Below are 15,802 nucleotides of genomic sequence, written 5' to 3' on the forward strand. Positions count from 1 at the left end.
TATAATTGCTTTCAACTGTCTTAGAGTGTTATGTGTGTGTTATGGTTTTAGTGCCATTAAAATATAGAACACAGACTGTCAGTGTCTCATACCGATTTCATTTGTATTTGCTGTTTTTGTAAAACTATGCCTAAACCTAACCTTAACCGCAACACTAACTTCAGTAAAACTATGCCTAAACCTAACCCTAAACCTAACCCTAAAGGCCTTTGCAGAGAGGGTGCGATTGGTCAATCAGTTTTTACCGCATGCAAAAAGACGCATGAATCGAATTGGGTTTGATTGAGAAAAAAAAAACGCACCGCCGCAGCCACTTGCCGCACGGCAAATTTGGAGCCGGTGTGCATGAGGTCATAGAGAACCATGTGTTCTTTAAAAAAATTATATTGTCCGTTTTTTCCGTGCGAAAAATCGCACCCTGTCTGCAAAGGCCTTAACTCTAACCCTAACCTCAGTAAGACTAAACCTAACCCTAACCCTAACTTCAGTAGAACTATGCCTGCCAGTGAGCCAATCAGACACAGGTAACCCATAACGTTTGTGGAATTCATAATGATGTGTCACTCCAATGAACTACATCGGCCAATGAGGTATCTATGTTTCTATATGTATGCTCCCCACCCCTTTCTATATGCATGCTCCCCACCCCCTCTACTCGGCCACACCCATGGTGGGCGTGGTCAGGAATAAGGTGAATAAAGCTTGGCATCAATCCAGGGCTCTCAGATCGGTCACCATGAAGATACTGGGGATATTGGTAGTTGTTGCTCTGTTCCTGGAGACTGTCTCCACCGCGTCTGTAAGTATGACATTTCTGCAGTCATATGAAGTGTTAGTTTTTGTACTTTATATAAATACATCTGATGCAATTTGATATAAATATAATTTAACACATTCCACGCCAGAGTTTAATATCATAATGTACTCACCAGTGCCAGCGATTTATTGTTGTTTTTTAGTTTTTTTCACGTCGCCACAAACCTCGCTAATTACCTTAAGAACGCGCGTTAAACTGTTTGTAGACACACAGGGTAGCTGTGTGAGTGGCCCAGAGAAGACCGTTTTGATCGGCGATCGGCCATTTTGAAGTAGTCGCGGTTTATGTTAAACAGCAATCAGCGAGGAGAAAAAAAAATCTGAGATAATGGAGGATTAGGGGAAGATTTAGAGCGGAGGCGGGTGGGAACGAAAATCTCCGGATACGGATATTTCCATATCCGGGTGTGCTACAATGAAATGTGTCACTGCGAGGGATGCCTACAATGAAATGTGAACCTGCGAAAAAAAGATCTACAAGCTCATCATGCGCCACGATGCATTGTGAGATTGTAGATTGGCTATTTTCAAAATATCTAGATTTTTTTAAAACTTTTTTTTAATACATTTTAACAGCACAGATCTTGTATATGGGGGTCCCTGGCACAAAATATTTTCAGATGGGGGTCCACGGCAAAATACATATTGATTTGGGGGTCCTTGACATGAAATGCATTTTCGGGACTTTTGACCTTGACAGCTGTCACTCTCACCAAATATTTAATGTTTTATTTTATTATTATTTATGTTTATTTGGAAGGGACAGCTCATATTACCGAACACCACACGTACAATGCTGTGTAAATACACCAGATTTAGCATGAATGCAAATTTCCATCCGTAGTGCCCATACAGAAAACAAGCAACATTACAAGAAAGAGCACATTGAAAGGCTACAAACAGAAGAAAAAAACAACTGTAAAAAAGGCCTAGTTTTGACCTGAAATACAAGACCTATGGATTTAAAAATGTTCACATGTTTGATTGTCCATGATCCATTATTTTACATGACACTTGGTACCAACATCCGTTCTCGAACCAACTGGTTCTGGAACAACTTCTACCTCTAAGATTCTTCATTTTAATTTAATGTGTAGCTGGGAGCGGTGGATTAGTTAGAAAGGCCTTTTTATCAACTTGTTATTATAATGTATAGCTAGGAGTGGTGCACACAGAAGGAGGCATGGTGAAAGGGGAGAGCATTCGACTTGGATTTGGTCGTCGTATGGACGTCTTCAAGGGAATTCCTTTCGCCGACATCCCTGGGAGGTTTGAGAAGCCTAAGCCTCACCCCGGCTGGGAGGGTGAGTAGAAACTCATTCAACATCTTATTGAATACTTCTATGGATTCAGTTGCATTCATTGTAAGTCTACTAACTGAATGACAAAGTGGTACATTTTAAGTTAAATATACTGTGACATATAATTATTTTGTCAAAGGAGTCCTCTCTACAAATTATTTATTTATTAGGACAGACTGTTGAAAAACTGAGTAAATCCAAGTATTCTAAATGAGGCTACAGCAAGTAGGACTTGTTACTCATTTACTTGAGTATATCATGCACAGTATACATCTGCTGCTATGCTCACGCACCTTTACATCTTATCTCAGGTGAGGTACCATGTGTAAATATGTGGCGGCTGTGGCTCAGGAGGTAGAGCAGGTCGTCCAATGATCCGTGGGTCGGCGGTTCGAATCCCGGCTCCTCCTGACCACATGTCGAAGTGTCCCTGGGCAAGACACTGAACCCTACATTGCCTCCAATGATTCGGTCGGCGCTCGCTTGCCACCATTGGTGTGTGAATGTGGGAAAAGTGGGGACGCTGGCGTTGACTGTTCGCCGCTCCACCTCCCAATGTCCCCCACCTGTATGAATAAATGAACCATTGTAAAGCGCTTTGAGCACTTGGAAAAGCGCTATAAAAATGCAATTCATTATTATTATTATGTAGATAATTTGTTATTTTGTTCTAGTTTTTTTCTTGCCCCCCCCCCCTCTTCTTCTTCCCTTTCTTTCTTCTATGGAAATAACGATACGATGGGAACTATGCACAGAAACGAATTTCACCCTTCTTTACTCTGTAAACCTGTGATGTGACAATGAAGCTGATTCTGATACTTCCCTGCCCAGACCATTCCTGCCACCATTGCAGGGGGCTGAACTGGCAACCTTCCTGTCACAAGAATGTTCCTTAAACCTTTAGGCTACCACCTGCCCGATCACCGCTGTTTCTTGTCTAAGGTGTTCTACCGGCCACCGAATACAGAAAGAGATGCCTTCAGAGCACCCTGCTCATGACTTCTACCCGTGGCTCAGAGGACTGTCTTTACCTTAACATCTGGGTTCCTCAAGGCCGTACAGGTATAACCGCAGTGCTTTTAATTCTTCCATAAAAGATACATATCATTTCTGAATAACTGCTTAGCAAAGTGCAGTAAAATGTTGGGTCAAGGAAATGCATGGAGTGTCACTAGGGTGTAAAACGGTGTCCCTCCGGTGCTCTTCAGTTTGGGGATCCTGGTAGTTTATCTGAACCTATTACCCTCTTGAGTACCTCATAGTACCTCCAGTAACTTTGAACTAGAGTATCATGTTATCAAACAAAATGTAACAAATGACAAAATATCTGGTCCTTCTCTTACTAGTATCTACTAACCTGCCAGTCATGGTTTGGATCTATGGAGGAGGATTCATTGCCGGAGGTTCTATGGGAGCTAATTTCATGGATAACTATCTGTACAGCGGACAGGAGATTGGTGATAGGGGAGATGTCATTGTAGTGTCAATGGGCTATCGGTTGGGACCCCTGGGCTTCCTCAGTACGGGAGATTCCAGCTTACCTGGTACGTTTTAATGTATTTTCTATTTTATACCACAGTATATAAAAGGCCATGTACTGAATTCAGTTATATCAGAAACACATGTTTTACTTCCCAGATATGTGGGTGTTTCTTTGAAGAAAGCTGCTTCTAGCTCACAGCAGTTTCTACGTTAACAGGAAACTATGGACTGTGGGATCAACATGCTGCCATTGCCTGGGTACACAGGAATATCCGGGCCTTTGGAGGAAACGCTGACCAGATCACAATCTTTGGCGAGTCTGCTGGTGGCGCAAGTGTCAACTTCCAGGTTAGCTGGACATTTGGCTTGTATATATATATATATATATATATATATATATATATATATATATATATATATATACACACACACATATATATATATATACATATATATATATATATATATATATATATATATATATATATATATATATATATATATATATATATATATATATATATATATGGTATATAAAGGTATTATTATAGGACCCGTTCTTGGTTTTCTTTTACTGATTAAGGATATGATTTTTTTCTCTCTCTCTCCACAAACAAGATTGTCAGTCCTCACAACAAAGGGCTGATCAAGAGAGCCATCAGCCAGAGTGGAGTTGCCCTTTGCCCATGGGCCGTTAACAAGAGCCCCCGGAAGCTGGCGGAGGAGGTAGCAAACAAATCCTCTCACCTGTGTAACCTTTCTGACTATACTTTGTATTATTTTATTTTTTTTATTCATTCATATATCTCTGTTTGCCAATTACAGGCAAACAGTATGTAATATAAAACCCTGTATGACGGTCATTGTCAAATGACTCACAAGGGGGGGGAGTCATGTTTCTGCAACAAACAGTTGTAGCCAATTGCAATGGGATCTGAAAAATATGACACATGTTTATCATATGACTCCAGAGATAATGCATACCGATTTGTGTGAGTTCTGGACAAAATCTGTAGGAGCAAACAGTGTTTTGAAGACAATGAGAGAAAAAAAAGGAGTGGCCCTATCTTCCTTGAACTAATTTGTGTGTTCGTGTTAAGTTTGCTGCCAAGTGGTTTGTGAGATTAGACAGACAGGGGCGAAAACATAATCTCCACCTTCCGTCCTGGCAGAGATAAAAAGTGAAATAGGGGTGAAACCATGTTCAATCCCTATTTCATGATGTGAATGTTTTTGTTTGTAGTAGTAGTTTTTAAAATCCTGTGTTCTTCCCGATGTAAACATTCATCCTTATCTATAGGTTGCGCTGAAGGTCAACTGTCCTACTGATGACAACATGGTAGCCTGTTTGAAAATGACTGATCCTGTGCTCCTCACCATGGCCGGAATTCCCAACCTCTCTAGCTCACCTGATAGTAAGTACTTCACTAGACAGCCAGCTGCAACCAGTACAAAGCAAAGCAGCAAAATAGCAAACTGTGGACAGTTATAGAACTGCATGTATCAAATCAATGATTTGGACATGATTTGGATTAAAAACACCCCCCACAAATCCATCTTGGTATACTCAAGGTACGTGAAATTGAGGTCAGGTAGGTAGTTTTGCAAAAATCGGCCTCCTGGTGGCGCTATAATAGGCCAATGTTAAAAGGGTGGCATTTGTTCCTCAACGTAAATGCGAATGTGCGTGCAAAGTTTCACCGCAATCGGACGCTGCTTTCATGATTTGCGGCATTTTGTTCAAAACGGGCCACTCCTGCAGACTTAAGATGTCAATCTTAGCCAATCAGGATGGTATATGAAAAAGCTGAAAGATCACTTTCGTTGATTGACTATAGAGATACTGTGTACCAATTTGCGTGATGTTTGGACAAAATCTGTAGGAGAACTATCAAACTATCAAAAAATCTGCCTCCTGGTGGCGCTATAACAGGCTCATGTGAAAGATTTGGGGCCGAGGTTCTGCTCTGGCATCCAGGGAGTGTGTGTGCACACTGCATATTTCTAAATATGCAGTATACACTGTACCAGTGATTCTTAAGCTTTTGAATATCAAGGACCCCCAGTTTGATATACGTGTACATTAGGCCCTTTGATACCATTTTTAAAATCTCTGGGACCGCAATCTGTAAAATACGAGTTAATTTAGTTGAGTTGAGTTATGAGTTACCCGTAAAGGGTTCATTTTGACCCCTGGTGGTCCCCGGACCTGACGTTGAGAACCACTAACAAATTGAGTACAAATTAACATTATCTGTTCTCCTCCAGACCCCGTTGTGACCAAGCTGGAGCTTGCTCCTGTGGTTGACGGAGACTTCCTTCCTGACCATCCTGGCAAGCTGTTCCACAACGCCGCTGACATCGACTATCTGGCTGGTGCCAATGACATGGACGGTCACATCTTCACTGCCATGGATGTCCCCTCAATCGACAGCCCGCTGATCGACACACCTGTGTGAGTTCGTCTGACACAAGAGAGAACCATGAAGCCCGAGCCGTTCATACTTCGTTGTACGCCGGTGTCGTGTGGCATTCCTTACCAAGGTGCCAACGTACCAACAACTTAAGGATGCTGTTGTACAGCTTGGTTACAAATGTAAACAGCTTGTGTTCATATTTGGAAGCCGGTAATGTCCATACAGATTGCAGGAATGCCCAAGCCAAAAGCTAAGGCATTGGCAAAATTCTGTTCAGTGTCTGTGATAATTGGCAATCGCCACATATGGAGGAGGCGATGCTTCCTCTACCCGTGATCTGTATCCTGAAATACTTGTCGTCGTTGAGTTTTTCCATGTTTGTGCATCTACTATTGTTCAAGAATTTCTTGTTAAATGTGAACGCAAATAAAGATGTTAAATGTGTGTGTGTGTGTGTGTGTGTGTGTGTGTGTGTGTGTGTGTGTGTGTGTGTGTGTGTGTGTGTGTGTGTGTGAACACTGAGGTGGTATTATCTAAACGGTGGTTTACCATTAAACCAAATTTTCAAATAATTGCAGGGATGATGTTAAGAGACTTCTGGGTGCTTACACCAAGGAGAAGGGGCAGGCTGGTTTGGACAAGGCCATCGACACATACTCAACCTGGGGCACAGATCCTAGTCAAAGAGACATCAAACAAACCATCGTGATGATTGGGACCGACTACATCTTTATGATTCCTACGCAGGCTGCCCTCTACCTTCATGCTGCCTACGCCACGTGAGAACGTCTTTCTTAGGGTTCGATTAGTTGTTTTTTTTTAACATGGGGGGGGGGATTTTCTTAAGCACTTAAACCCTATATGCTTTATCGTATACGACAATAGCAAAAAATGCCGATCGATAAGCTCACAAGGCGCAAGCTAGTAGATTGCCAATTTTCACTATAAAAAAAATATAGAGATTTAGACAAAGTAGAAATAGAGACGCCACATGATGTTAACATTCATTTTATATGAAATTGTGACATTATCAAACATACATATCAACCATATCAAAAGTAAATATATTTAATTCAGTCTGGCCAGATGCAGGGATAAAATATATTCCCTCTGGTGATAAAAATGGAGCAGGTCAGAGTCTCTCGCTCCTCCACCTCTGTGCTGTGGGGTTGAGAGCAATGGAAGCTGATTGGCCTCTTAAATTAGCCCCTAGAACTTCTCTCCATAGTCTGTTAAAATCATCCCCTGAGATCTGCTGATGCCTTTTTTTAAATTATATCCATGTTCCCTTCTTTCGAAGAACCGGTCGTACCTACTCGTATCTGTTCAATGAGCCTAACCGCCTGGGTGGTCTGGCGAAGCCCTACCCAAGCTGGATGGGTGCTGACCATATGGATGACCTGCAGTATGTGTTTGGAAAGCCTTTTACCACACCCCTGGCTTACTGGCCCAGCCACCGTGATGTCTCCAGATACATGATCGCCTACTGGACCAACTTCGCCAAGACTGGGTATAACTACAACTATAGACATTGTTAAATCCCATGGCAGATCTGAGCAACAGAGGGACAATGATAAGACTATTGATAAGACTAAACATAATTGCTCTAATTCAGCTGCTGTTTGACTTGTCGTCTATACAGAGACCCCAACGAAGGAGGGCTTAATGTGCCCGTTACCTGGCCTGCATTCACCCATGCAACTGAGGAATACCTGGAGATCAATGCCAAAATGAACAAGAACTCTGCAATGAAGCAACTGAGGCTGCGCTATGTCCATTTCTGGACTGTTGTCTTTCCCAACCTTCCATAATTAAAGGGTTAAGTGATTGTTAATAAACAAGCTTGTGGCATCTCTTGTAGTCAAACTGCACAGCTACTATACAACAAAACTACCATGACAAAATGTAATAATACTGTAATGGACAAAAATAAACTGATGAAAAATGCATCAATTGTTCTTGTTTTTAATTTCAACTACCATACAGTTCCACACAGTATGGTATGAATATAATTCACAGAAAATGGATAGATGTGATAAGACAGTAACAATTCATATATATATTAAAGCACTCCCTTTCTACACAGTGTACCATACTTAAGTAGGTCTGAGAGGCTTATTGTCGGTATCAGCCAGAGCGTGGGAGTCTATCCCCGTTTCACAATGCGCTAGACCTGAAAATGCCTCATGAAAAATTACGTTTTTATTTGTTTCTGGGCCTTTATCTTATCTCTAACTTCATGTTTCTGTTGGTTCTTTTGAGAATCACACCACCTGTTTCCAGGTGGACAGAGTCGAGGTCAGTGTGCTTTGATCTCTAAACTGACAGCCAGAATGAGGTGCACAGTAAAATCCTCAGTGTTAATTTACCTCCGAAGAGAGTACAAATGGAAGTAAATGGACAATTTAGACCTCCTTGGGTTACTGAGGTAGGATATATATCGATATTTTGCTAAGAAAGGAAAATATATAGTATATAAAATATACAGACTATAAATGGATGAATAGCAACTGAAGAAGATATAAGATATACAGTAAGGTTAAAGATATAAGATATACTGAATGTATATTAACCCATTTAGGCCGGGAAAGTATCTGTGTCACATTCTAGATTTCTTTGGCTATAAATTTTTTTTAGCAGATATACAAGCTCATAGCGCTGCACTTACAGTATGAGCTTGTAGATCTGCCATTTTTGAAATATTTTTAAAATGTGTACAAATCTTTTAATATATATTTTTTAAGCAAATGTTTGTAAAATATTTTGTTCCAGGGACCTCTAGAAGCAACGATTTGAGTCAAAAGAAATATATGTATTCAGAAATGTGCACAAAATGTGAAAAGAATAGCAGATCTACAACGCTACAAGCTTGTATATCTGCTATTTTTGAACAGCCCAAAATATAAAATAGTGGTTATGGCTAAAAATCTAAAATGACAGTACTGTATGCGTTCCCGGTCTTAATGGGTTGATACAGAAGAATTGCAAATAACAGTAAATAATAACTATAACAATTCTGAGCTAGATACAATTAATGAATGTACAATAAATAGCATGTGCTCTGTTGGTGAGCAGGTCATTACAGGTTAAAGACAGCTGGGTCCTAGTTCAGAGTTCTGATAGCCTGAGGGAAAGCCTCTCTGTCTCTCTAGAGATAATATGTCATATTGCAAATTGTTGCTGTCGGATGGAAACCTTGCATGTCCTAAACCGTTTTCCATTTACTTTTCAGGAAATGGAAAAAAGGATCTGTGTTCAAATGGATCCAATGTAGTTATTAGTCACAAGCTCTTGTTAATACTTGTCATTGGTTAAATATGTATACAAACTCATAGACAGACTCAACCACGTTCAACCTGGTGTCCCTATTTTGCGAATGTCATATACATTAAGTGATTCTTTTTTTTTAATATGTACAAATGAATAAAAAATAGCTGACCTATTTAATGTGACTTTTGTGCACCACTGTCATACAACAATGTATAAAATGGGGCATTTGTTTAAGAAAAAGGATGAAATAGACACAAGGTTTATGCCCGTCAGCAACAAGATTGATACAGAATACAGATATTCCATGATTGACCCCTGGGGGTCTCCGGACACCACTTTGAGAACCATTGGTGTTGATTGTGTCCACAGTGCATGTGGGACAGGTCACAGATATATACAACGCGCTTGGAAGAGTGGTGACAGATGTTTGTGGGGAGCCGTGATGAGAACATTATGGATTTTGATCGTTATTGTCCTCTTTGTAGAGACAACCTCAGCTGCCTCTGTGAGTGTATATTCTATTTTTACTCTGGGACAATGTATAAAGCAAAAGCATGTATAATGTCTGTCGCTTTGTTAAACTTTTAAGATTGATTTATGTTGATCCGATTTTTTATTTAAATATATCCCACAAACATTTAGATATATACTCATTTGAACTTATACCAATTTGAAGATACAATAATGACTTAAAGTTTGTCAGTAATCATTTCTACAATATTGAAGATTTGATCTATCAAAGTGTAAAGCTACTCACAATTAAAAAATCCCTTTGAAAGTACATTTTATATTGAATATATTTTAAAGTTGTGGATACCTCACTTTGGAATACAAATAATGACTTTTGTTTTTTGCCTACACAGTAAAAACCTCAGTGTTAATTTACCCACTAGCTCAGAGTATACAAATGTGGGTACATTTGGTTACATTTATACACTGTCCAAGTTCCATTAACACTGATGATTTGACTGTGTGTAGCTGGGGAGGGTGGAGACAGAGGGGGGCTGGGTTCAGGGTCAGAGTATTCGCCTTGGACTCCTCCGTTCCATGGATGTCTTCAAGGGAATTCCCTTTGCTGCTCAACCCGGGAAATTTGAAAAACCCAAACGTCATCCTGGCTGGGAAGGTGAGTTCAAACACAAATATGTTTTCATTATGTAATACGGAACAGTTTGCAAAGATGTTGTCTCATACAAGTGTCTACTGGATCCATTATTGGTGTATACTTGCAAGCAGTGCCGGCCCAAGGTTTTTTGGGGCCCTAAAGCCACAGCCAGCAAGATCAGAATGATATTTGAGAATGAGATTTATTGTCACGTCACAGTTTTACAGTTGTAAAGAAGTGGGTGAAATTGTTGTTTTCATTTATGCTCCATAATTTGTAGTTTTCCTTATCTGGCCCCCTCATACGTTTTCAATGAGTATAACGTGATTAAAATTGTGTTTGATGAGGATGCCTGTCTGATAAAATTATCTAATTATTGAATCAAGCAACTTAAAAACTGTCCGGGGTGCACACAAAAGCCTAAGTATATGTTAAAATTACCCTAGAAGTGTTTTAAATGAAAATACACCTTTAAGCCCTATTTTATACTTTGTTGTACAACAGTGTCACATAGATGATCTACAAGCTCATAACACATCGCCTTGTGACATGTGAGCTTATAGAGCTGTTATTGTCACTATTTCTGAAAATGTATCATATTACTAAAATCTATAATTGTATTTATTTTTTTAAATAAAAAATAAAAAAGTTATTTAATTAGTTCTAATAACCGTTTCACCACTACATGCATTAAATTGAGCCCCCTTGCATGAGCTTTACAGCAATGGACAGAGAATAAGCTACAGTTGGCATGGTTGCATGATGGCTATGACTGTATTATTAGCATTTAGTAAGAAGAGGCTTTCATCATTACTCTCCGTTTCTGTATTTTAAAGGATCTACACCATGAATTAAAAAATCACACCCAGTGTGAAGTGGGCGGTGTGGTCATCACAGTGGTCATCATAGTGATGGAAGCTCACTTCCCAAAAAAAAGCATTTTTGGAAGTGCATAATCCTATTTATAGGTTATTAATGTCATCATGTGTCTCGCTAGCCAATCACAGTGCTGAATAGAGTCAGCCAATAGAGTCAGCCAATCACAGTACAGGAAAGTGGGCCAAGTGGGCCAATCACAGTGCAGGAAACTAATACTAATGAGGTGTCCCAACCCCACTTATAGGGGCGGCTACACCGCCCAAAAATATATATATATCTAATATCATATTATTTATGTCCCTCAAACGTTTTTCAATAGGTTTGAGCCTAAATCAAGCCTCAGATATACTCATTCCAACTAACTTCTCTCTGGCTTATAAAGCACTTTCACCTGCAATACCACATTGTCCTGTTTGGCATGGGGCGCTATTGAGCCAGTTTGTATGCATGTTATCTCCTGGTTCTGTGTGGAAAAAGCAAAAAAATAAAATAAGAAAAATAAATAAAAATAAGAATTTTTTTTTTTTGGTTGGAACTGAAAAACGGGAGGGATTGTACCCTGACGTGGCGTCACGTCAGGGTGCAAATCAGTTTGGCCTGTTTTGAGACCAATTTACAGAAAACCCCAGATTTGCTGTGAAAGCCTGAGTGTTCAAACTGGGGTAATTTTGGGGATAGAAGAGAGGTAGGGGAGACCAAAAACACACAAAAAATAAGAAAAAGTTCAAATTCATGGTGTAGTCCCTTTAAAAATGCAATATATCCATTTAACACAAGAATGGCATGTGGAGTTTATTATTCAATCTCTTTCATTATATTTCATATTTCATTTCACTTCAGGCATTCTGAAAGCTACCAAGTTTGCAAAGAGGTGTCTCCAGAGTATGGTTGGCAGTCCAGCCTTTGGTAGTGAGGACTGTCTTCACCTCAACATATGGGTGCCTCAAGGCCTATATGGTACGTTTACAAATTTAAAATATATATATATATATATGTTCATATATGGTCACTGTCGGGCAGATATTTGATATTCTCTTTTTCTCATAAGATAATACCCTATTTTATACTGATGTGATTAATTGAAAAATGACAATTCTTTCTTTTTCTCTTTGAGTGTCTACCAATCTCCCGGTCATGGTGTGGTTTTATGGAGGAGGGTTCCAAATTGGTGGTTCTATGGGGCCCAACTTCCTGGACAACTACTTGTACAGTGGACAGGAGATTGCAGACAGGGGAGATGTTATTGTAGTGACAGTGGGCTATCGTGTGGGAACCCTGGGCTTCCTCAGCACTGGAGATTCTAGTTTACCTGGTAGGTTTAACCACTTAACGGGGCATTGTAAACCTGGGCTGATTTTGTCATTTGTTTTCTAGTTCAGGTTCAAAACTACTGCAGATTAAAAACATGGCAGGCTAGTAAGAAACGCAGCTGCAGACAATCTTATTAATTATGGATATGTTAGATTTAGGAGTGCCCAGAGCCATAGACGGTAGTCAACAGTATTGCGAATGCACATTGACACACCTAAATCTAACACACCTATTAATAATTTGATTAGCTGCTACTGTGTTGTAACATCACGTACAGTATGTAACATCATGGTGTACTACTAAGGGCAGACGTATGCAGACTCATGCAGCCTGCCATGTTTTTAATCTGCTGTAGTTTTTAACCTGTACTTGAAAATAAATTACAATCGGGGTCCCCCAGGCCAGGGTTCTGTACTTCGCCCACTCCTTTTTTTCTTCTACACCTTTAACAAAAATAGCGATCTACAAGCTCACAATGCGTTGCAATGCGACATGTTGAGTTTGGCTATTTTCACCCATATGTTCGCCAATGTGATTCAGCCTAATCTACTGTGTGTTTCATTGTATGATATTTTATCTCGCCAAACTAACTGATTTTCAGTTGTTTTTGGTGAGTGACAACAACATCGAACAAAGTATTACTTAGACTTGAAGCAATAGTGGTAAAAAAAAATATGGGAGAAAACATTTGCTTAGTCATTGTTGCTTGTTTTATCTTATATTATCCAGTCACAATGGAACATAGTAAAATGTTTGTGACTCACAGTGGTCTTTATTCACGACAGGAAACTATGGTCTGTGGGACCAGCATGCTGCCATCGCTTGGGTACACAGGAACATCCACTCATTTGGAGGTGACCCTGACAACATCACTCTCTTTGGCGAGTCTGCTGGTGGAGCGAGTGTGAGCTACCAGGTGAGGTGCCGTAATAATCTTTCATATCACTCAGATCTTTTTCTCTTTTTCTATTTTTCGACATCTTGACCCAAAATAGAGGTCCACTGGTCACAAAGCCGGATAAGATGTTATCTCTCTGCGCTAATGCCTTAAACATGTAATCATAATGAACATGTAATAAGCATACTTAAAGGCATACTAGGTAACGTTTTCAACAAAACTAAAGTTAAATTGTATATCTTTTGTGAGTGGCAAAAGTTTCACAACACCCACAACACTGGATGAATTTCACCCCCGGAAGCCTTTTATTTATATATTTTCTATTGAACGTGGACGGGGGGGACTTTCCCGGGAAAATGACGTTCCTGGCCAACGTCATGACGTCGTGGCCGACGTCCTGGCCGACGTCATGACGTCGGCCAGGAACTACCGCAACGGTTTCCTGTTTGGCCAGGAAATACCGCGCTAATAACAAAAAGGAACCTCACGCTGATTTTAAGAGAATGTAGGATTGGAAGATCGAAAAAGAACAGAAAGAGAAAGCACAGCTCATGGTAACTAATGCTCCACTGGCTAAGAGAAACGATCCGTAGATAGTATAAAACAATTAAAAGATCGCTTTTTGAAACGCTTCCGGCTTCCGGTGAAAACGAATGGAATTCTGGGTAATCGAGGACTACGGAAATTGTATGCAGTGACGGTAGTGACCAGCAGAGGTTGCTAAAAATCATAAAATCGTTATTTGTGATTCTGCATTGTACAACTTTAAAGGAGAGGAGCCAAACCCAAGTTCCTGTTCAAAAAAGGAGGTTGTGCCCCCAGAGGAAAAAACAAATAATAACTTTTTACCGAATGGTTTCCCAGATTGGAACAATCGTTATTGCTTAATTGTTTTTTTATGTATTTTTATTTGTACCTTCACCATCTCTTCCACCCCCTCCAGTGCAGCCCCAACAATGGAGCCAGCCTTTCAAACCAGACTGTTCAGATTGTTTGTGCCCCCGCACTGTTGTGACCCCCCGAGCAGGCAATAATGTAACCGTAATGCAAATGAATACACTCTAAACAATAACATACAGTATGTATGATACTTCTCCACAGACTCTGAGTCCCTACAACAAGGGACTGGTGAAGAGAGCGATCCACCAGAGTGGGGTTGCTTTCTGTCCCTGGGCTTTCAACAAGAACCCCCGTCAGCTGGCAGAGCAGGTACTGCATGTGAAATCATTCTGAAATATCTTTGAAAAATGTATGCAATTTGTTTTAATGTTTAATGAAGTGGCATTATCGAACAATAAATGCACACGCCTCTGAGTCTGCGTGTCTGTGTAACTGTCCTTCCCGTATCTTTAGAACCGCCCGTCCGATCAATCGACTTCGAATTCGATGTGTGAGCTGTAATCAGCACAACTGCCTAACACAACGTCAACATGACTTCACAACACCAACACAGCTACACAACCCCAACACAACATCAAAGCCAACTATACAAAACCAACACATCATCACAACTACACAACACCAACATAGCTACACAACCCCAACACAAAATCAAAGCCAAGTTAGCCAACTACCAAGACATCATCACAACTACACAACTACATCAACAAAACCACACAACACTTACATAGCTACACAATACCAACACAACATCAGCTCAACTTCAAAACACCTACATAGCTACACAATACTAACACAACATCAACACAGCTACAGTACACAACACTTTAAAATGAAAATACTTAAAATGACACATTTATGTGAAACAAAATCCTCAGGTTGCCCAGAAGGTTGGTTGCCCCACCGATGACAAGATGGCAGACTGTTTGAAATCAACTAATGCTAAGGCACTGGCCATGGCTGCTCCTCTCTCCGTCTCATCTGGAGATCCATCAAGTGAGTACGATTTTGTCTACTAATGGAAGGATTTCATTCAAAAACTCTTCAGTACATTTGTGTGTGTGTGTGTGGGGGGGAGTACTAAGCAGTAGTAAGAAGTAATAACATTCATTAAGTCATTGCAGCTCTTCTGTACATGGATAACACTACTGAATGACACTTAATTAATTATGACTCATGTTTACAGACCCTGCTATGTTGAATGACCCATTTCTGGCTGCTGTCGTTGATGGAGACTTCCTTCCAGATGAACCTCATAACCTGTTCCATAATGCTGCTGACATTGACTATGTTGCTGGCATCAATAACATGGATAGTCACATGTTCACTGTTTCGGACGTCCCTTCCATTGACGGCAGTGGGGAGACCCCAGAGTAAAGCTACAATTTTCTGTTATAGTGTTACCACAAAGTAAAGCATCAGT

At 40.2% G+C, this 15,802-nt stretch overlaps 2 protein-coding genes across 2 annotated transcripts in view; one reads left to right on the plus strand and one right to left on the minus strand.

The window, feature by feature from the left end:
- Positions 1 to 736: 736 nt before the first annotated feature.
- On the plus strand, positions 737 to 15,756 carry LOC308078933 (bile salt-activated lipase-like; the record flags this gene model as incomplete). Its single annotated transcript, XM_080420274.1, has 20 exons — positions 737 to 799; positions 1,973 to 2,120; positions 3,060 to 3,179; positions 3,464 to 3,661; positions 3,817 to 3,947; positions 4,218 to 4,325; positions 4,900 to 5,014; positions 5,868 to 6,054; positions 6,595 to 6,795; positions 7,317 to 7,526; positions 7,659 to 7,803; positions 8,279 to 8,314; positions 9,699 to 9,791; positions 10,265 to 10,412; positions 12,111 to 12,227; positions 12,385 to 12,582; positions 13,367 to 13,497; positions 14,581 to 14,688; positions 15,258 to 15,375; positions 15,566 to 15,756. 20 exons carry the CDS (start codon positions 737 to 739, stop codon positions 15,754 to 15,756), a joined length of 2,766 nt encoding a protein of 921 aa, XP_080276400.1.
- The window catches only part of nup188 (nucleoporin 188), a 305,112-nt gene continuing 299,623 nt past the window's right edge, over positions 10,314 to 15,802 (minus strand). The window contains exon 44 of the transcript XR_013932437.1: positions 10,314 to 10,324. The gene's annotated coding sequence lies outside the window, so the exon portion shown is untranslated. The remainder of the gene's footprint in view (positions 10,325 to 15,802) is intronic.

Source organism: Gymnoscopelus braueri (genome assembly GCF_963280865.1).
Source record: "Gymnoscopelus braueri genome assembly, chromosome: 22".
NCBI classification, from domain to species: Eukaryota; Metazoa; Chordata; class Actinopteri; order Myctophiformes; family Myctophidae; genus Gymnoscopelus; species Gymnoscopelus braueri.